Consider the following 19,360-nt stretch of genomic DNA (forward strand, 5'->3'; position numbering starts at 1 on the left):
AAAATCAGAATCTTCCAGTTCTTGGAAATTACATATGTATGGATCCATCCTATGTTTAAAATGTTAATAAATCTCCCAATAGCATACCATTCTCTAGACATACAAGATATGATTCTTCATCAAAAGCATAAAATCTTAGAGCTGGAAGGGACCCAGAAATATTTCTTTTTGTTACAGTTTTGCTTTACCTGCATATAAGAAAAAAAGGGGTTGAATTCTGGCCGATAATAGCTCATGCCATTAACAAGCTCAGAAATTGGCCTTAAAAGCACGAAATAGTTAAAGAAGTTACTAAATAAATCCTGTTTGTATCTGAAGGGCATGCAGTACTTACACCAGGGAGAGTGCTCATGGGAGGTTGAAATCTCGGAACTGTGTGGTAGATGGGTGTTTTGTACTAAAAGTGACAGATTATGGCTTTAATGACATCTTGGAAACTCTAAGTCTCCCAAGAGGAACCTTCTGCGGAAGGTAAGCAATGTATTATTATACTCTTCTGATGCACTCAAGGTAACTCCAAAATTCAAATGAGAGTATGCACTGAATTAAAGCCTCAGGCTGATTCAACTCCCCACTTTTGTTGAAAATTCAGCCTCATTTCCAAGCCAAAAGAGTTGAATGAAGTCTGCAGGCAGTAATCTCAGCACAGCCTAGCCTTTAGAACAAAGCCAGTGCAATAATGTTGAGTTCCTGCTGTGGCAGGATTAGGTTGTATTGTTTGGAGACCCCAGGAGTCTCTGGAGGAACTTGCTGAGCGATAGGCACACATTAGGTGCTCAATAAATACCTGTCAGATTAAATGGAAGGTAATTTGGTAGCTGGACCCCCACAAAGCACATTCTGGAATGGGATGTCACTAGAGCCTACCCTTACTGTCTCTGTCAAAGAGAAAGAAGTGAGGAGGAGGGGGCTCCCAGCAAGTAAATACTCTATGGGTTGTCTGGGATGGCTTCAGACAGAACTGTGGCCTTCTACTTAGATAAGTAGGCATGCCCATAATGTGCATTTGGTGTTTTCTGTCTTATATTTAGCGCCCTAGTGGCTGCACCAAACAGTGCCTGTAGAGGTCATAACAGATCAAAGAAGTGGGAGAAATCTGCGATGAGGAATTGGAAATGGGTGAGTGAGAAATAGGAAGGAATGAGCTGACGGAAGAAAGCAAGTAAGAAAGAGAAAGAGTAAGGAGAGAGAATGAGTAGAATTAAATACATAGAGGAAGTTTGGGCATTAAAAATTTTAACTAGCATTGCAAAGGTGAAGAAGAGAGAGGGACATAAAAACAGATAAACCGGCAACCCAAAAAAAAAAAAAAACACACAGAGGGACAGATGAAAATTACAACATATATTTTTTAAAAGAATCTTTGGCAGTGTTAGTTTTAAAACTGCTGACGTAAAAGAAACAAACACTGAAAAATACAGAGAGAATCTGGGTAGATGCAGACAAGAGAGCCCAGTTTTCAGTGGTGGTATCTTTGTGCTTTATAAAACTTGCAGAATATTGAACGTTAGGGAGGCATCTAGTCCAACTCTTTCATTCTACAGATGAGATAAAATGAGGCTCACGATTTGCCCAAGTCCTACAGCTACTTAGCAGCAGTTCCAGGAATTCGTTTCAGGTCTTTTGAAAACTGGCCCCTACATGCAGCTAAATTACAACTTCTGTGGACCTGTACTTGTTGCCAACTTAGTCTTATGGTTATTGTTTGGCTAATTCCAATTTGAAAGGTTGGAGTAGTTGCCTGGTATTAATGCTAGGATGTCGGGGATAGTAGCTGCAGATTGGCCGGTACTCAGCTTCCTGTCAAGATGAGTCATCTTTAAAAGCTAAAACACAATGTCCATCTTCCTGGAGTTCCACTTAATTCACAAGCTGGCAACTTGCAAACTTAAGAAACTCTGGTCTTAGAGTGGGGAAAGGATGGGTGTGTGTGTGTGTGTGTGTGTGTGTGTGTGTGTATACCCTGTCTCTTGCTCTGTCTCTCCTTCTTACGGTGTCATTTCATTCTCCAAATTGCAATGGCAGTCTGGATGCTCAATCCATTCTTCACACACAGCAGCCAGAGTGAATTTTCTCAACTGCAAATCTGATCGTGCTAGAGCTATGCCAAAGTTCACTGAATGGCTTCCCATTGCTCTTAGGATAAAATTCATATTTCCTTACATGGCTTAAGAGCCCTGTGTGGTTTGGGCCTTGTGGACCTTAATCACTCCCCCTCCATCTCTGGGCTCTAGCAGTGCTGAACTCATTCCAGTTGTTCATTTACCCCAGGCTCTCTCTTACTCTCAGACCTTTACACGTGCTTTGCCCATCCCTTGGGACACTCTTCCTTTCCCACTGTGTTATAAACTCCTCTGAGTCTGGCTAGATTCTACTCCTTCTTCAGAGCTAAACTTAAATACCACTTATTCAACAAAAGACTTTCCATGACCCTCTATGCTCAGCAAAGTTTCCCTCTTTATGATCCTTAGGGCTTTGAACTTTGTTGTAATTCCATACTTTGTTGGTATTGCATGTTTAATTAGTTGTCTTCTCTCCCAACTCAACTTATAAGCTCTGCAAAGGCAAGAAACAGGCTTGCCTCCCTCAGTGCCTTTCACCATACATGGCAGAATAAATGTTTGGTGACTCGACAGATGGATGTACTAAAATGAAATAAGGAAACTTGCTGCTTCCTCCTTAGATGACAGGGCTAACAAAATCTTATAATTGGGGGGCTCTTGCAGATCATCTGACTCAATGTCCATTTTACAGATGGGGAAGCAGAGGTTCTGTAAGGTGAGCCACTTAGTGACCAAGCTAAGATTTTGAACTTTTGTCTCTTGGCTTTGAGTTTTCTGTTCTTTTGCACTTCACCACACTGGCTCTCCACAGTTGATTTTTATCACCACGGCAAGGCTCAGAGTCGGTAGGGGCATCAGTGGATGCAAAACAAGCCAAAGTAATTTTTCTAGTTTCCCTGAGTGTTCAAGTCTAATGGTAGGTAGTGGATCTTACTTGAGAGTGGAGATTGGGAAATGAGGGTGGGTCCTAAGTGCATTCATTACTGTCCACTTTCAATTACATAAGTATGGTGCAAATAAAGTCTCATTTTGGCCATTAACAACATACATGTCAGCTCTTTGAAAATACTGTTTGGTAATGATTGTATTTAATCACCCAGCTTTTTACTGGAGAGTTTTGTCCTCTTTTCCCTTTTTATGCTTTTAAATGTGTAAGAGAGAGGATAGCAGAAGAAACAGCTGCATTTTTCTTGCTCTGAGATAACCCTCCTGCCCTCCCCTCCAAAGCATATCAGGAAGGTATTCTGGAAATCCCACAGTCAGAAATGCATTCCTTTGACCAAAGTAACTTTCAGTCTCTTTGGGTCTTCTTTGCAAATATTAAGTCCTACTAGGCAAGAAGGCAAAAAGGCAAAACCACTCTAGTGAGTATATCAGACACTTCCATGGGGTGCAGGAGAGTGGGGGTGGTGGTGGTGTGTGACAAAGACTGGGGATACCGGGAGGACAAAGAGAGAAGATGAGTATATGATTGGGGGTGAGGCTAGAAATCCCTGTTCTATCATTTTGATCAGGATTGGCTCAACTTTGGAATTTCCAAGGTGAATTTTATTTCCTGGATTTCACTAACATACCAGAATAATCTCTGACCTTTCCATCCTCCTTCCTGCTTCACAGGAGCTTGTCCCCTGGGCTCCCTTCCCAATACCTAAGTTAACAAGATGAAAAGTTAGCTAGCACTTTCCTCCCACCACCCTTGCCCTCAGCAGACACTGTTTTCCAGCCTTCCTTTCTGGACTTCAACCCCTTGTTGACTCCAAAGCTTTCCCCTCCAAGGAGCACATTGAGTCCATCCCCAGCCCTGTCACTAACTTCTTCATTATAGCCTTCCTGTGTATCTTATTCCCTGCCCTCCTGCTGCCACCCCCACCCCTATTCAGGCCCCTTTCACCTCGCCTCTGGCTCCTACTGTAATGACTTCTGAGCTGGTCTCCCTGACTTCAGCCTCTCGCGTTCAGTCCAGCTTGTGCAGGTTGCCAGATTAATCTTCCTAACACAGCTTTCATCAAATCTCTCTCCAGCTCCTGAACCCCTACTGCCTTTTGTATTCACTCCAAATGCCTTCATTTGGCTCTCAGGGCCTCTCACCTTCTGCCCTCATTCTTCTAGCCACCGTCCCTCCCCCACTTCATCAACCCCATTTCTCATTTCTCATTATTCCTTAACAGAGCCCTTCTCTTCAGCCAAGCTAATCTCCTTACCACCACCCCCATCTGCAATTTGCTCCTTTCTACTTCTTGTTCTTTTGCACGTACTGTTCTTCCTCCCTGCAAAGCCCTTACCCTCTCAGCTCTAGGAAACTGCATCCTTGACTTTTTTTAAAAAGCTCCTTTAAGATCTAACTTTTTCAGGAAACCTTCCTGGATTAATTTGATCAGCTCAGTTTTCTCTCTCTCCTTTTTTTTTTTTTTTAGTTTGAGCCTCATGGAATTGTCAATATCAACCATTTTTTACCCACAGAAATGGCAATTTTGTATGATTCCATGTAAAACTTTGGACTACTGCATTTATATTACAAATGTGTTTTATTTATTTATTTATTTAAAAGAAAGAGGGGGAGAGAGAAAGAGACATGAGTGGGGAGAGGGAGAGCATCTCAAGCAGACCCCTTGCAGAGCATAGTGTCTGACAGTGGTAGAGGGTGGGGAGCTCTATCTCATGACACCGAGATCACAACCTGAGCTGAAACCAAGAATCAGATGCTCAACTGACTGAGCCAACCAGGTGTCTCAGTGTGTATTTCTTTATACATTAACTTAAGTAGGTAGTCCTGCCACGTATTGCAGTTAGGGGATCACATGTCTATGCTGCCCATTACTCTGTGAACCGTATAAGGGCAAAGGCAAGGTCTAATTCAACTCTGGCACCATTCCTGCACCTAGCGTAGTACCCAGTATGTACTATACCCTCAATAAATATTTGTAGAACTGACTTGAAGGAATTGTTGCATCTTTTTGCTCTGTGAGGTATAGAGGAGGCCTGGAGATCCTCAAATCCTCTTAGAGAAGACCTGGAGAAAGCAACCTGTGAATCCATAAGCCCCAGCACAATCAAATTACCAGACACATATAGATCTCAACAAATAGCAAATCCATGGCAACCAGAGTGTCTGTGTACTTGCCTTTCCCCGGAAGCCTGCCAATTGCTACTTGCAGGTTCAAGAGAACAAGAAAGCAAGTGCCAGATAGTTTTTCTACTTCAAGCTTCTCTGCCCTGCTCCACACCTCCGCTGTGTCTGCCTGCATGGTTCTGGAGTGGGGAGAGTAGTATCCTTTCTCTGTGCACAATTTCTTAGATTCATAGATTTGGACCCCGGGGTGGGGTGGACTAGCATGCCACTCAGTCTAATAAAAATATAAAGCAGTCAATGAAATAGCACCATTGGAACCCTTGAGGGCTTTGCAAAGGCTGTCAGTTAATCCTCCCTGCATTCTTAAAACAATGCTTTCATTTCAAAGTTGCTATGGACAGCCCTGAACTGTTGAGAACCCCAAAGGGCAGCATGTTAGGTTCTTTTGCAGGAGATGTCTATAGCTTTGCCATCATCATGCAAGAAGTGCTGGTTCGGAGCACCCCATTCTGCATGATGGATCTGCCTGTCAAAGGTAAGCAGGAGGTGAGAAAAGGCCACCAAGAGCCTGCCATGACCCAGATCATCCGCCGAACCCAGGCTGTTGTAATTTGCCAGAAGAGCGAACACAGTTATGTGTTTGTGCTAACTGCCTGCTAGCCTGCAAATAGCTTGTGAGGAGCAGGTGGGACTAGAGCCAGATTTAGGCATTTGGAAGAAGTTTCCCAACTCAGGAAGCTGGTCCTTTCCAAACTATGATGTAAGCCAAGGACTTACAGGACCTATGTTGGACCCTCCTCTTTTTAAGCAACCTCCTCTCCTTTGAGACAGTCCCTGCCAGGTATTTCAGTACCCCTCATGATGGTCCTGGATGGCATGGTCATTTCATACTTTCCCCGTGACATGCCATAGGCTTTCATCCTCATCTTTCATCAAAATGATTGCCTGTTGGGCACAATCCATGAAGGAGTGGTAAAATCAGTGGGCAAAAGTTTGAGGGGAAACAGGATATTTGCATATTCTGAGAGTATGAACCCACTAGATACTTAGTAGTTACAAGTGGAAAAATAATAAGTTTACTATCAGAGGATGATGATCTTTTTTTTTAAGATTTTATTTATTTATTTGACTGAGTGAGATCACAAGTAGGCAGAGAGGCAGGCAGAGAAAGAGGGGGAAGCAGGCTCCCTGCTGAGCAGAGAGCCAAATGCAAGGCTTGATCCCAGGACCCTGGAATCATGACCTGAGCCTAAGGCAGAGGCTTAACCCACTGAGCCACCCAGGTGCCCTCAGAGGAGATGATCTTGCAGATTCCACTTTATCCAAGTGATCAAGGCTCACTAACATCATGTACCCCCTGACATGATGCACTGAAAAGGGCACAATGTCACCTTTGTGGAATTTTCGAAAAAATGCATAACAGTCTACCCAGGAGAAAACATCGGACACACCCCAAATGAGAGACATTCTGCAAAGTAATTAGCTAATTCTCATCAAAATGTCAAAGTCATGAAAGGCAGGGACAGAATAAGGATGGGTTGAATCATGGGTTGAAGGAGACAGAGACATGATAATTCAGTGCAATATGGGATCCTGAATTGGATTGTGGGTCAGAAACAGATACTGGGAATAAAACTGATGAAATTCAAATAAAGACCAGGATAGCAATATAATAGTAATAGTAATAGTAATGTACCAATATTAATTTCCTTTGTACTATGGTTATATAAGTTAATAACATTAGAGGTAGCTGAGTGAAGAGTAGGCAATTATTATACCAGTTTTATAACTTTTCTGGAAGTCTAAATTTATTTCAAAATAAAAAAAAAATAAAAAATGCGAACAAAACAAAACTAAGAAACCCAAATACTTAGCTATCTTTTGCCTCATTTGCAGTTCCATATCACTCCTCTACTCAAAACTTCCTGTCTCAGAGTCCCATACTCAAAACTTCCTGTTTCCCATCACTTGTCAAATGAAGCCCAGATTCCTCACATGACATACAAGGCTCTTTGCAGTCTGGCCTCTAGCCACTTCTCTGAGCTTATCTCCTGTCACTCCCTACACTCCAGCCAAACCACATGACTAGAAGTACCATGGTCTTACCTCTGTGCCTTTAAGAGAGCTGTTTAGAGTCCCTGGAATGCCCTTGCCTTCTCCCTACTTTGCCTGATCCAGTTTTTGTCACCTCATCTGGAAAGCCTTCTCTGACCTCTTCAGTGCAGGCCATGTGCCCCTGTGTGCTTACCTGTGTGGAATGTCTGCTAGAACACTTATATTCTTCGTCCTTGTTTAGCTCCTCCATTGAACTATAAGCTCCTCAAGGGCAGGAATTATACTGGGTCTAAGTGGAGAGATAACCCATTCAACTCTATGGTGCTCTGGTAAAAAGATAAGGACTCCATTTACCAGAGAGTGGATGAGGGCAGTCATACTCCAAGGGATTGGCTTACATGGAATCTATTATACTGCAGTAGGCACTGCAATGGAGAAAACATTACTAGTATAGGCCAACCTGGGCTAAAGGAGCAGAAATGTGATGTCACAAATTTCTGAGAAGTCAGAGGCAACAACCTCCTCTTCTTTCATGGAGGCAAGGGGATGCCTACTGTATGGTATAAAGCAGCACTGTTGGAGTATTACAGCCAATGTAGGAGTGGGAAGGGCACACTGGTGGGGCAAGCAAGGTTTGGTGCCTGTTAGAATTGGGGCTTTGGGGAGGGGGTTAGGGATATGAAATGAGCTGAAGTGATAGGGCATAGATTTTTACCTTGTATGTTATGAGAAGTCATTAAAGGGTTTTAAGCAAGAAAATGACACGGCCAAATTCATGTTTTAAGAATGCTTGCAGAAGGCTAGCCTGGAAGCAGAGAGAACAGTTTGAGGTCCGGTGTGGATTGCTGAGGACACTGAAGGCTAACTATTTTCTCCTACTTCCTGGGAATTTTCTCTCTATTAGTCTGACTGATCTGAACTTCTCAGTCACTAATGGCTTTTGGGTTTGAATAGGGAGTTTTGGAACTCCTGGTTGAAGTCTGAGGTATTTGGAAGTGGGACAATGTAGTAGATTGAGACTGCCTGGAGTCAAATTCAAATTCTGTCACTTGCTTGCCATATGACTTTCTCTGATCGTCATTTTAACCTTCTGTAAAATAAAAACAAGGGTTCCTACATCATCTGTTTGTAGTGAGAATCTAATGGAAGAATGTGTTCAAAGTCATTAGTCCATAGTCTGATACATAGTACATGTTCCACTGAAAGTGGAGTTCAAGGACAAGCAGTTAGGAGGATCTAGATGAGGTCTTGAACTATTTATTGGAGTTCTTAATCCTCTTTCCTAGGGGCCAGGCAGGACTCACAGCATGGATCTGGGCTGGGTCTGGGCCTTCAGGGAGGGCTAGGTGGGTCTACTGTGGGGACTGGAAAGTTTAGATGATTTGGGGGTGGGTGAAGGGAGCCAGATCATTGGGGGTATAGTGTTAAAATTGACATCAGATAGGTCACATCTAAAACCTAAAATTGACCAATACTTCCTTTGCTCAGAGACAATTTATATTCAAGCCACTTAAGGAGAAAGCAAAGGAGATGGCCTGTGATTTTTTTTTTCCTGGCAAACCTCTTTCTTTGCTAAAACTCAGTGATCTTTGTCAAATCTTAGCACTCTTTCTATGATTTATAAAGCTTTCTCCTCTTACTTCTGGACAGAAATCATAGACAGAGTTAAGAAGCCTCCTCCTGTGTACAGACCCATGTTTCCTCCTGAGTGTTCCCCTCCAGAATGCCTCCAGCTGATGAAGCAGCGCTGGGCTGAAGCTTCAGAACAGTGACCAACTATGTTTTTTTAAGATTTTTATTTATTTATTTGACAGACAGAGATCACAAGCAGGCAGAGAGGCAGGCAGAGAGAGAGAGAGAGAGAGGAGGAAGCAGGCTCCCTGTTGGCAGAGAGCCCGATGCAGGGCTCGATCCCAGGACCCTGAGATCATGACCTGAGCTGAAGGCAGAGGCTTTAACCCACTGAGCCACCCAGGCGCCCCCAGTGACCAACTTTTGATGAAATATTTAATCAGGTAAGGACTCTGTGAATCTCAGCACTGCCCAGAAGGCATCCTAAAGCCAGCCTACCCAAAACGAACTCCTTGAGCTCTCATCATATTGTAAAAGGAAACGCCTGCAAGAGAGAGAGAAAAGAAAAAATCACTCCTCTTGGGGAGGAAGCATTGGGGTGGCTACTTGGAGGCCTTTGATACTGGAGCACCCCTAGCACATCCTCAAAGTGTGCAATGGCTTATTTGAATGTGCTTCTGTATATGAACCTCTATTCTGGACCATTCACAACCTGACCTAACCAACCTTTCAGAAATAGAATTGAACCACTGGGCACTTGCAAGGCAATGGCATTGAGACTGTTAAAAGATGGGTTATCGTATTTGATTTCCCCTTGGCACAAGTCCTTGTAGGGCCATGTTTGCTATGGAGATGCCAGAAAACTCTGTTGAGTATACGACTGAAGTAACACCAGGTAGTTTTGAGGAGCAAGGAAAGACATAGAGTCTTTGAAAAGAGGCTCATGACAGAAAAATGTGCAAATGGGGAGTACAAAAGCAGGAGATTTTTTTAAGTTCCTAGGGAACTACTTGAGGCAATAAATTGCACAAAAAAATGGTAAACTCTCTCCTTAAGATACTGAATTTCTAAAGAGTCTGATTCTTTCCCTAGGGTTGGGGATAGAAAGGGGGAAATGAGGAAAGGACAGAGAAAGCTCTGCCAAGGGTACCTAGGGTGAAGTTCTTATATTGGAACATGCTGCTTAGGTCTTTGTTGAAACTACAGGATACTGAAACTGAGGGTACTCTCTGTGAATGCTGTGTCAGCTCTGATGGAGAGGCTTTCAAGCCTGGCTGGAGTACAGCATTGAGATGCTTTCTGAGTGGCAGGTATTTGAGGCGGAAAAAAGAAAGAGGTGGACTGAAAGCCTTAGGGGCCCTGTGTATGAAGTCATCCATGTCCCCAACTAACAATGTTTCCATTAGGCTGACTGGATCTCTTGAGGACACTCAAACAGGTATTCAATAGTATGGAAAAGGCAAAGGACCATGAAGGTCACATTTCTGAAAACCTACCATGAGGCAAGAGAAAAAGCATTTGTCCTTGTGTTGATGCTAGAGATGTTATTTCAGAAGACAGAAGAGAAGCTGGTGATAGATGGAAGGAGTGTGCATCATACAGCCTTCAAATGGACATTGTGGGGGCTGCCTTCACTGAAATGCTTTGGTGGAAGTTTGGATTGTCTGAAAGACCAGGATAGCGTGCCAACTCCCTGCAGCTAATAAAACTTAAATGGGCTGAGAAGGAGAAGGAGGTTCCCAGAGTCAGGCAATAGGGGAGCCTTAAACATCTGAGCAGACTACTGAGATTACCTGCAGGACCTTGGTAGACCTGTAGATGTGGATCAGGCTCAGAAGGAAACTCCTGGTATCAGCCTTGGGGGATTGAGTGCTAAGGGGACCATGTGTGGCCCAACTGCATAAGAAGGTTCATTGGGACAGGTTTCTGGATGTCTGCTCAGCAAAACTACCACCAGTCTTTTTATTGTTGTAAACACAGCCTTGTGCATGCTGAACACATCAGCAAGGAGGGGTTACCCCATTGTGATTCCAATGCTATGCCAAGCTCCCTGTTTCTATAGATGGACAGGGCCTCAGGAGGGCACATTAAAAAACTGTGGCATGTAGCCACCACCCTGTGGCATCAGGGCATAGAATGGGCCAAGACCGGCTGAATTTCTACATGTCCCTGATGGACATGAAGGGCAAGTGCTAAAGCACATCATTATTCCTGGACCTCCGTGGAAAGATGGTAAGAAATAGGGAGTAGATCTTACCATATAGATCTTGAGTCATATTTAAGAGGTCAAGGAACCATCCACTATCCAAAAACTGGTAACACAGTGGCATTAGAAGTCAGGATGACTTAATAGGTTGATTACCCAGAAGGGTAAAACAGTACTCCCTGCCCTCTCTCTCCTCATCCCACTCATAAATGACCTAGGCTCAAGACAATATCCTATTGCCTTTGAAGTGGCTACTACCATGTGACAGCATCTGAGAGCTGGAGAATCCTTCCCACAACACCTTTGCTCAGACTTCAAAGAGCCAGAAGTGTGGGGGAAGAGCTTCAGGGAAAAAGAACCTTGTGAATCGGACAGGGTAACATTGAGTTTGAGTGGTGACTTTTTCCATTCATACCTCAGTTTACTTCTTGTGCCCTGGCATTTTAGAGGAAGGAGTTTGTGATAAGGGGTCCTACTCCATCATCTCTGAGTTTGGAGAATAAAAATTTCCCTGGGTCCTTTTTCTGTTTTACTTTCAGTTTAAAACTTTGAATAAAGGGAAGAAGACCAATATCATTGACTCCATGCTTTGGATTTTGGAGCAATATTCTAGCAACTTGTAAGATTTGATCCAGGAACAGACTGAAGAGCTGGAAATTGAAAAACAGAAAACGGAAATCTTCTAACACAGATGCTACCACTGTATGTGTGAACACCGGAGGAGTGTGAATCCTTGTAACAGTGTGTTCTATTAGAAATTGAAAGAAAAAATTACCCATAACTAACTGCTCCTTCCCCCTATCCTGAACCCTTTCTACTTCCAGTAGGTTTGAGCCACACCTTCAAATCAAAGATGAATTGGAAACCAAGGGAGTAGAGCACACCTTTCTAATTTCCCACTACCTGTGGAGCATGCTGGTCATTTATGTTTTTGGTGCTTAAGTTTTTCTATGTGTAACTTCATGACTTTGCCTGGAAGCTGACCAATTAAAAAGAGTCAGTTCTTTGAGGTCCTAGAGGAGAGTAGCAGAGTTGTTTTTCTAGGTTTTCCTTCCTTGTTCAAAGCCTTACCTTTTGATACTGTTTCCAAAATTTCCAAGACACCTGATCATATTGTAACATGATTGTTTAGGAGATAACTGGGAAAATTGGTCTCATGTAAAAGCAACCACCTGGGATCATCCCCTGAGTGAAGGGATAGCTGAGGAAAAGCTCCACAAGGGGTTCCTTGGTGGCTCAGTGGGTTAAAGCCTCTGCCTTTGGCTCAGGTCATGATCCTGGGGTCCTGGGATTAAGCCCTGGATTGAGCCCTGGATCGGGCTCTGCTCAGCGGGGACCCTGCTTCCCCCCTCTCTCTCTACCTGACTCTCTGCCTACTTGTGATCTCTCTCTCTCTGTCAAGTAAATAAATAAAATCTTTAAAGAAAAAAAAAAGCTCCACAAAAACACAGACCAAGGCTGTCTGTTTGGTGCTGTGTTCCAGCATCTGGCATAGTACCTGGCACATCATAAGCATTCAAAATATATTTATAGACTAAATTAAAGAATTAATGTTTTCACCCAGATGACATCTTCTTCCTACTCATTTACTTGGCAGTGGTTTTTGGAGAAATTGTGTTTTAGCAGATGTTTGTGTGGCATGCCGGGAGGCCTGTGTTCTCTGAGGAATAGCTGTCTTTGCTTTTGATCACTTGCCAAATCCCTCAAAAAGGACTACATGGTTGAACCTGAGGGCTTTGACTTGATCACCTTGTACTTCAGTGACATTGTGGGCTTCGCCACCATCTCAGCCATGAGTGAGCCTATTGAGGTGGTAGATCTTTTAATGACCTGTACACACTCTTTGATGCTGTCATAGGCAGTCATGATGTCTACAAGGTAAGTTACTGAGCAGAGAAGTATATTCTAGAGAGAAATTTTTATATGAGACTCGCAATCCCAAAATTAAAAGGTGGAGTTTTACTGAATGCTGTTATGTAGGAGGTAAAGTTTATTTATGTATTTATGTGTTTATTTATTTATTTTCGTTTCAAATGTAGAATTCAGTGATTCATCAGTTGCATATAATACCCAGTGCTTACCACGTCACGTGCCCTCCTTTATGCCCAACACCCATTTACCCCCTCCCCCCAACCTACCTCCCCTCCAGCAACCCTCAGTTTCTTTCCTATAGTCAAGAGTCACTCACGGTTTGTCTCCAACTCTGATTAAGGACGTAAAATTTAAATAGTATAGCACTTCCATTGGTACCATATTAGAAATGAAGGCCAGACAGAATGCATACAATCTCACACTTTATAAAATAACAGTATGAACTGAGCAAGAGATCACCAGGCAGATTTCTCTTGAGCTGTTTTCTAGAACTGAGACTAAGAAGAGGCTGGAGCCAAAAGGGTTACTGTACTTCAGTGGCTAAGTAACCACAGTGTAGGTAGTCTCATGCTAGATATGATACAAGGGCGATAGAAGAAGCATTGGTGCTTGGCCCATAGGTGGTGACAGCTACAGAGTTCATCTTGGTAAAACTCATGTAGATCTAACACATGCTGTTAAAATTTGGTTTGTTCCCCTAAGTACCATTTTTATATAGGAGGGAACTCTGGCATCACATAGGTCAAAGGGATTGCTATAGGGTAACCATGAGCCCATTTAGCTTTGACATTTAGCTATCATACCTGCTATCCAAGGTTGCTGAATATGAGCAGAGAATAGATGACTACATTCACTCCTTTGGTTCCCATGCTTCCCTTCCTTTGATTCTTATATGTTGTCTTATCTCTAGGCAGAAAATGACTAAAAATCTTATAGCTGTGCAAGGCCATTTCCACGTTGTCTGAAACATGGATACTTGTCTTATTGATGGAAAAACATGCCCCAGGAATCCCAAACTTTAGACAGCTCCTCTATCCTAGGAACCAAGGTAGAGCTGGGGAATGAGTACCTCTATTCATTGGATCCTTCACAGTAGTCTGAAATGTTCCAACTCTCAAATCACACACAGGGCAGTGTGTTTATCTCAGATTAGACAGGGCCCTTTCAGGTCAGGTAGAGAGCCTCAGGGCTAGGCCAAGCCATCTAAATAGGGCTCAGAAATAGATATCATACCTGTCAATCAGCCGGAGCTGCAAACTTATCAAGAAGCACACATGGAAGCCACAGTGGAGGAAAAATCCATAGAATCAGACTACCTGTCTTAACTTGTTGAACTCAAGCAGCCTGAAGAGGAAAACAAATCACCGAAAGCTAATTCAGTTGAAACTAAAATCAAAGAGGATTCAGCGTGGGCAGTAACACAGCCACTGGTTTAATCAATGCAGCTGATACTCTCAGACAATTGTCTGAAGTCTTAGGGATGAGGCCATAAGATATTTTGGTACTTCATGGCTGCAGTAGGGAGTTCGTGGGCTGTTTCCAGGGTAGAGTGGGGCTCTCCAAATCCAAAAATGAGAAATCTAATTTTTCAGTCCTGTTTATTAAATACAACAGGGCAAAGGAAATAAAATTGAACCAGCAGTGAGTCACCAAACCCATTTGTGTTTTCATTTTCTTTACCTGTAAAATTGGAATCACCTCCCAGCTCTTGATAATCTGAAATGGAAGTGAGAAGGTTACTGCAAAATTACAAAGCTGGTGATTTGTTTTCAGTTTCTGTTCTCCTGCCACCACCCATCTCAACCAACCCCTTTTCTTTACCTCCCCTGCCCTTTCTGTGTCCTCCTGCTGGCTCATGCCCCCCCACAGTCCCCCACAACAGTCTTTCACCAAGGCTAGGCACTGCCCATGCTCCCCATCCTTCTATTTTCCTCACCCATGTGTGTGGGGACTCCTGAATGACTGACTCATTTCGGGGAAGAGTCAACCACTATTCTTTGATAACGGCCAGCAAGTAAGTGAGTCTCTCCCTCCCATATAACATTTGGAGTGTACCTGTTCCCTTCCTCTATGCAGGCTGGCATACTTATTTGAGGACAGGGATCCCTTTCTCCAATTGTACGAGAAAAGGGAGGCCCTGGATGGAAGCATGGTGAGGTACAAAGTCTCATGTATTCAAAGCATCATTGTTACTGGCTATATAGAAAGTCAAGATGAGAGGCCTATTGCTGATTACTGAACTTTCTCTGGAGCTGAGTCATAGCCACCATCCCATGGCTTGCGTTAAGACATATTAGTTTGATGATGGTAATGATGATTATGATAGCTTACACTTATCCACCAGGCAGGTTTTAAGTGCTTTGGCATATGTTATTTAGTCCTTAGAAAACTCCATAAGGCAGATACTCTTATTATCCCTGTTTTGAAAATAAGGATAATAAAGCACAGAGAAGTTAAGTGACTTGGCAAGGCCACACAGTTTGTAAATGGTACATCTGGGATTCTGACCAAGGCAGTGTGATATCAGAGTTTTGTGGTCATAACTATTGCACTTGTGAGTGCAGTTCTCTAGAAGAACATGGATTTTAATTGGATCCAAACTTGTCCTAGCAGAGTCAGACTGGCACATTTCATGGAAGTCCTTCCAGTAGACTTATCTTTTGGATTTACTTGAAAAGCTTCTACTTACTAGTCACCTTAAAGAGTGAGCACACCTCTTTCGGGAAGATGAGGAATACAGATTTGCCTTTCCTTACAGGTGTCCAGCTTAAAGCAGCTGAGGGCGGGTTCTGCTGTCCTTTGACAAGTGGCATAGCAGAAGAGGGGATAGCTGGTGGAAAAAAGACTCAGTTCTCACACCCAAGGGACTACAAAACTAACTCCATCATATTAACAATGCAAAGCAGAAGGAACTGTCTCTTCCACCTCCTTCCTTTCCCTTTCTCTATCCTTGTCTTAAGGCTGCTAGCTCATTTACCTAAAATCTTCTGGAGAAATACTTGCTAGAGGAATATTATATGCACCTTCTCCTAGGGTGCTCTTCCATGGGTATCTATGGATATTCCTACAAATCTCCTCTTTTCCTTCCCCCAGGAATTACTTGCGGGCCTGATAGTTCTCTAGGGCCAGCCAAGAAACTGCAAAGTTGCTTATTTCAGAATCTATGGGTGTGGGACCTAGACATCAATTTTTTTTTTTTTGTAAAGCTCCTTAAATGATTCTAATATGCAGCCAGACCTTGAATCTCTGGAAGTCTCTCCATCTTCCTCACTTTACAAGAAATAAGCCTTCTTCATCTCTCTCTCTCTCTCTCTCTCACACACACACACACACACATAAACACACAATTTGTCTGCTCATTCTATTTCCTCTGATTCCCAAGTATTGACCATTGGAGATGCTTACATGGTGGCCTCAGGCCTCCCAAAGAGGAATGGCAGTCGGCATGCAGCTGAGATTGCAAACGTGTCCCTAGATATCCTGAGCTCCGTGGGGACCTTTAAGATGAGACACATGCCAAAGGTGCCAGTCCGGATTCGAATAGGCCTGCATTCAGGTAACAACAGCCAGCTACAGGAAGAAAAGACATTCCCATGCATCTCAAGAGAAGATTAGAAAAGGTCAGAGAGGGTGTTGCTCCCCTGATTACTGGCAGTTGGATCATCCAGATGTCTAATGGTGCCTAATTTCTTTATGCCCAACACCTTTACTCTCTTCCCAACACCTATACTACCCCATTGGGCAGAAGTCCTTGTTCTAGGTACCAATACCTTTTAATCTACCTTTCTTGTTAGAGCCAACATTTTCTATTTGCTTCAGGGGAAGACTAGAAAAAGGGTAGAGTGCCCCTGAATAACTTTATGCCTAAAACTTCCCTCAACTGGCTTTTATGATATGATCCTCACTCTCTGAATGCTTTTTCTCCATTTCATTCGCTGGCTGTCTTGGAATCTCCTGCTCTCTAACTGTAGCTGCCACCTGATTTTTTGTAAAGCTCTGAGTTGTGGTCTAATTGCTCTCCTCACATCTTGATTTTTGTTTCTCAACCCACTCCAACCTGGCTTTCATTATCTACCATTGTCTGATAATCTCTTCTTTCTCTGTCTATCCCTTAAATATTGATGTTCCCCAAGGTTCTGTCTTTCATCCACTTTTTTTTCTCCCCTTACATACTTTTCTTTCATTCATATCTATGGTTTAAGTACAACTTGTATGCTGATGACTTCCAGCCCTATTTTTTTTTAAGATTTTATTTATTTATTTGACAGAAACAGTGAAAGAGCATAAGCAGGGGGAGCAGCAGAGGGAGAAGGAGAAGCAAGCTCCCCAATGAGTGGGAAGACTGATGCGGAATTCTATCCCAGGACACTGAGGTCAAGACCTGAGCTGAAGGCAGTTGCTTAACCAACTGAGCCACCCAAACTTCTCTCCATCCCCACTTCTGTATATGTCTTCTCCCTTAAGCTTCAGCCTTCTATATCAAACTTGCTGCTGAAATTTCCACCTGAATGTTCTACACGTACCTCAGACTCAATCCCAAAACAGAATTATTTTCTTCCCACATAAGCTTCCTCTTCTTCCTGTGTTTATTCTCTATTTCAGTTGATGGTATAACTATTCACCTTAACTCGGTGAACTAGAAACTAGCTCCAGTTAGTTTTGGGAGTCAACCTCCTTGATTCCTCCCTCACCCTTACACCATTCAACCATTTACCAAGTCTTGAGCATTTTACCTTTTAAATATTTCTTGAATCTGTCTTGTCTATACTTGACTCTCATAACTCAAGTCTAGGCCACCAGCTTCTTTTGCCTGGATCACTGCAATAACATCTCCTTGCTTCCAATCTTGCTTCTTTCTATCCATCCTTCTCATAGTCATCAGCATAATCTGTGTTTACTTGTTTCTCCTTCCATTAGACCAGAAGCTTCTTAAAAAAATGTTTGGGGGAAAGGTGCCTGTGTGGCTCAATTGGTTGAGCATCCAACTCTTGGTTTTGTTTAAGTCATGATCTCAGGGTCTCAGGATAGAGCCCCACATCAGCCCCACATTCTCAACAGAGAATCTACTTGAGATTGTCTCTCCCTCTCCTCCTGCCCCTCCCCCCTTGTTCACTCATGTGTGAGTGCTCGCTGTCTCTAAAATAAATAGATAAAATCTTTTTTAAAAAGTTAAAAAAATTTTCTCTGCTTGACTTATTTCACTAAGCATGATACAAAACAAACTGAGGGTTGCTGGGGGGAGGGGGGTTGAGAGAAGGGGGGTGGGGTTATGGACATTGGGGAGGGTATGTGCTTTGGTGAGTGCTGTGAAGTGTGTAAACCTGGAGATTCACAGACCTGTACCCCTGGGGATAAAAATATATGTTTATAAGAAATAAAAAATTTAAAAAAAGTTAAAAATATTTTAAGTAGACTTCATGTTAAATGTGGGGCTTGAACTCATGACTCTGAGATCAAGAGTCACATGCTTTACCAACTGAGCCAGCCAGGTACCCCTAGACTATAAGTTTCTTGATGGCAGGAACCATATCTTACCCATGTTTGCATCCTGAATGCTTATGTTCAGCATTTTTCTTTTAAAGAAAAGACTTCAATCTCTCCTTTGTGCTTCAGTTCCACATCTTCAACCTTCTTCAGCACATCTTTTCTTAGATTATTCACCATTATTTTGAATTCAACATATCTAAAAGTTCAAGTCATCTTTTTCCATGAATTATAAGCCCATGCCAATTTCCTCATGGTTGTCAGAGAGCCAATAAGTCTATTGGTTCTCCTTTCATGATGTCTCTGTTTCATCTCCCCTTTCTGCCCACCCACTCCCTATCATCTCCTCCTTCCCAGTGTTCATGACCTTGTGCTTGCATTACAACAACAGTTACCTAACAGGTTTCCCTGATTTTACTTTCTTCCCGTTCAATGCATTCTGTACACTGATCTGAGAAGAAAAAAGGAAAAATCATTTTTGTCATGTAATTCCCTGCTCAAAATTATCTAGTGGTTCAAGGTCTTCCATCTGGTACAGCCCAATATCCAATCTTGTCTCCAGTTTTTCCTGAGCCCCTGAATTAGGCAGACTGCTTTCTCTGAGAGCTTCCCAATATTTCATGGTCAATTCAAACCACAAATATTTGATTCTTGTCCCTTTTCTCCTACTCAAATCTTACCCACCCATCATGATTCAAATTAAATCCCATCTTCTCCACTGGACCTTTCTTGACTGAACCGGATCCTATTTAGCAGCCCCCCCCCCTTCATTTATCTTATTTCAACCATACATTGTTTTGGGTTGTTGCTTACTTGCTTCCTGTTTAGTAGTCTTTTATCTTTAATTAGACTATAAACTCCTATAGAACTGAGATCAAGTATGTTACATTTTTTTTTATTCCCCTTGGTGCCTAGCTCTGTGTCCAATGAATGCTTATGAATGGGAAGAAATGAATCAAAATGAAAAACACAAGTTTTGTAGTTCTTATTTATTTTTATTCTTATAAATTAAAGGAAGAACTTCTTGAAGCAAAAACA

General features: G+C 42.7%; 1 protein-coding gene across 1 annotated transcript in view; it reads left to right on the plus strand.

The window, feature by feature from the left end:
* Positions 1 to 19,360, plus strand: part of GUCY2F (guanylate cyclase 2F, retinal) — a gene marked incomplete at both ends in the record, with an annotated part of 98,105 nt that overhangs the window by 68,485 nt on the left and 10,260 nt on the right. The window contains 13 exon segments of the mRNA XM_082716510.1: positions 319 to 335; positions 337 to 441; positions 443 to 471; positions 5,522 to 5,668; positions 8,839 to 8,956; positions 9,174 to 9,175; positions 9,178 to 9,203; positions 11,506 to 11,586; positions 11,590 to 11,641; positions 11,644 to 11,668; positions 12,653 to 12,786; positions 12,789 to 12,848; positions 16,221 to 16,394. Of these exon segments, the coding sequence (XP_082572636.1) occupies positions 319 to 335; positions 337 to 441; positions 443 to 471; positions 5,522 to 5,668; positions 8,839 to 8,956; positions 9,174 to 9,175; positions 9,178 to 9,203; positions 11,506 to 11,586; positions 11,590 to 11,641; positions 11,644 to 11,668; positions 12,653 to 12,786; positions 12,789 to 12,848; positions 16,221 to 16,394 (970 nt within the window).

This window comes from Mustela nivalis (genome assembly GCF_964662115.1).
Source record: "Mustela nivalis genome assembly, chromosome: X".
Taxonomy (NCBI): domain Eukaryota; kingdom Metazoa; phylum Chordata; class Mammalia; order Carnivora; family Mustelidae; genus Mustela; species Mustela nivalis.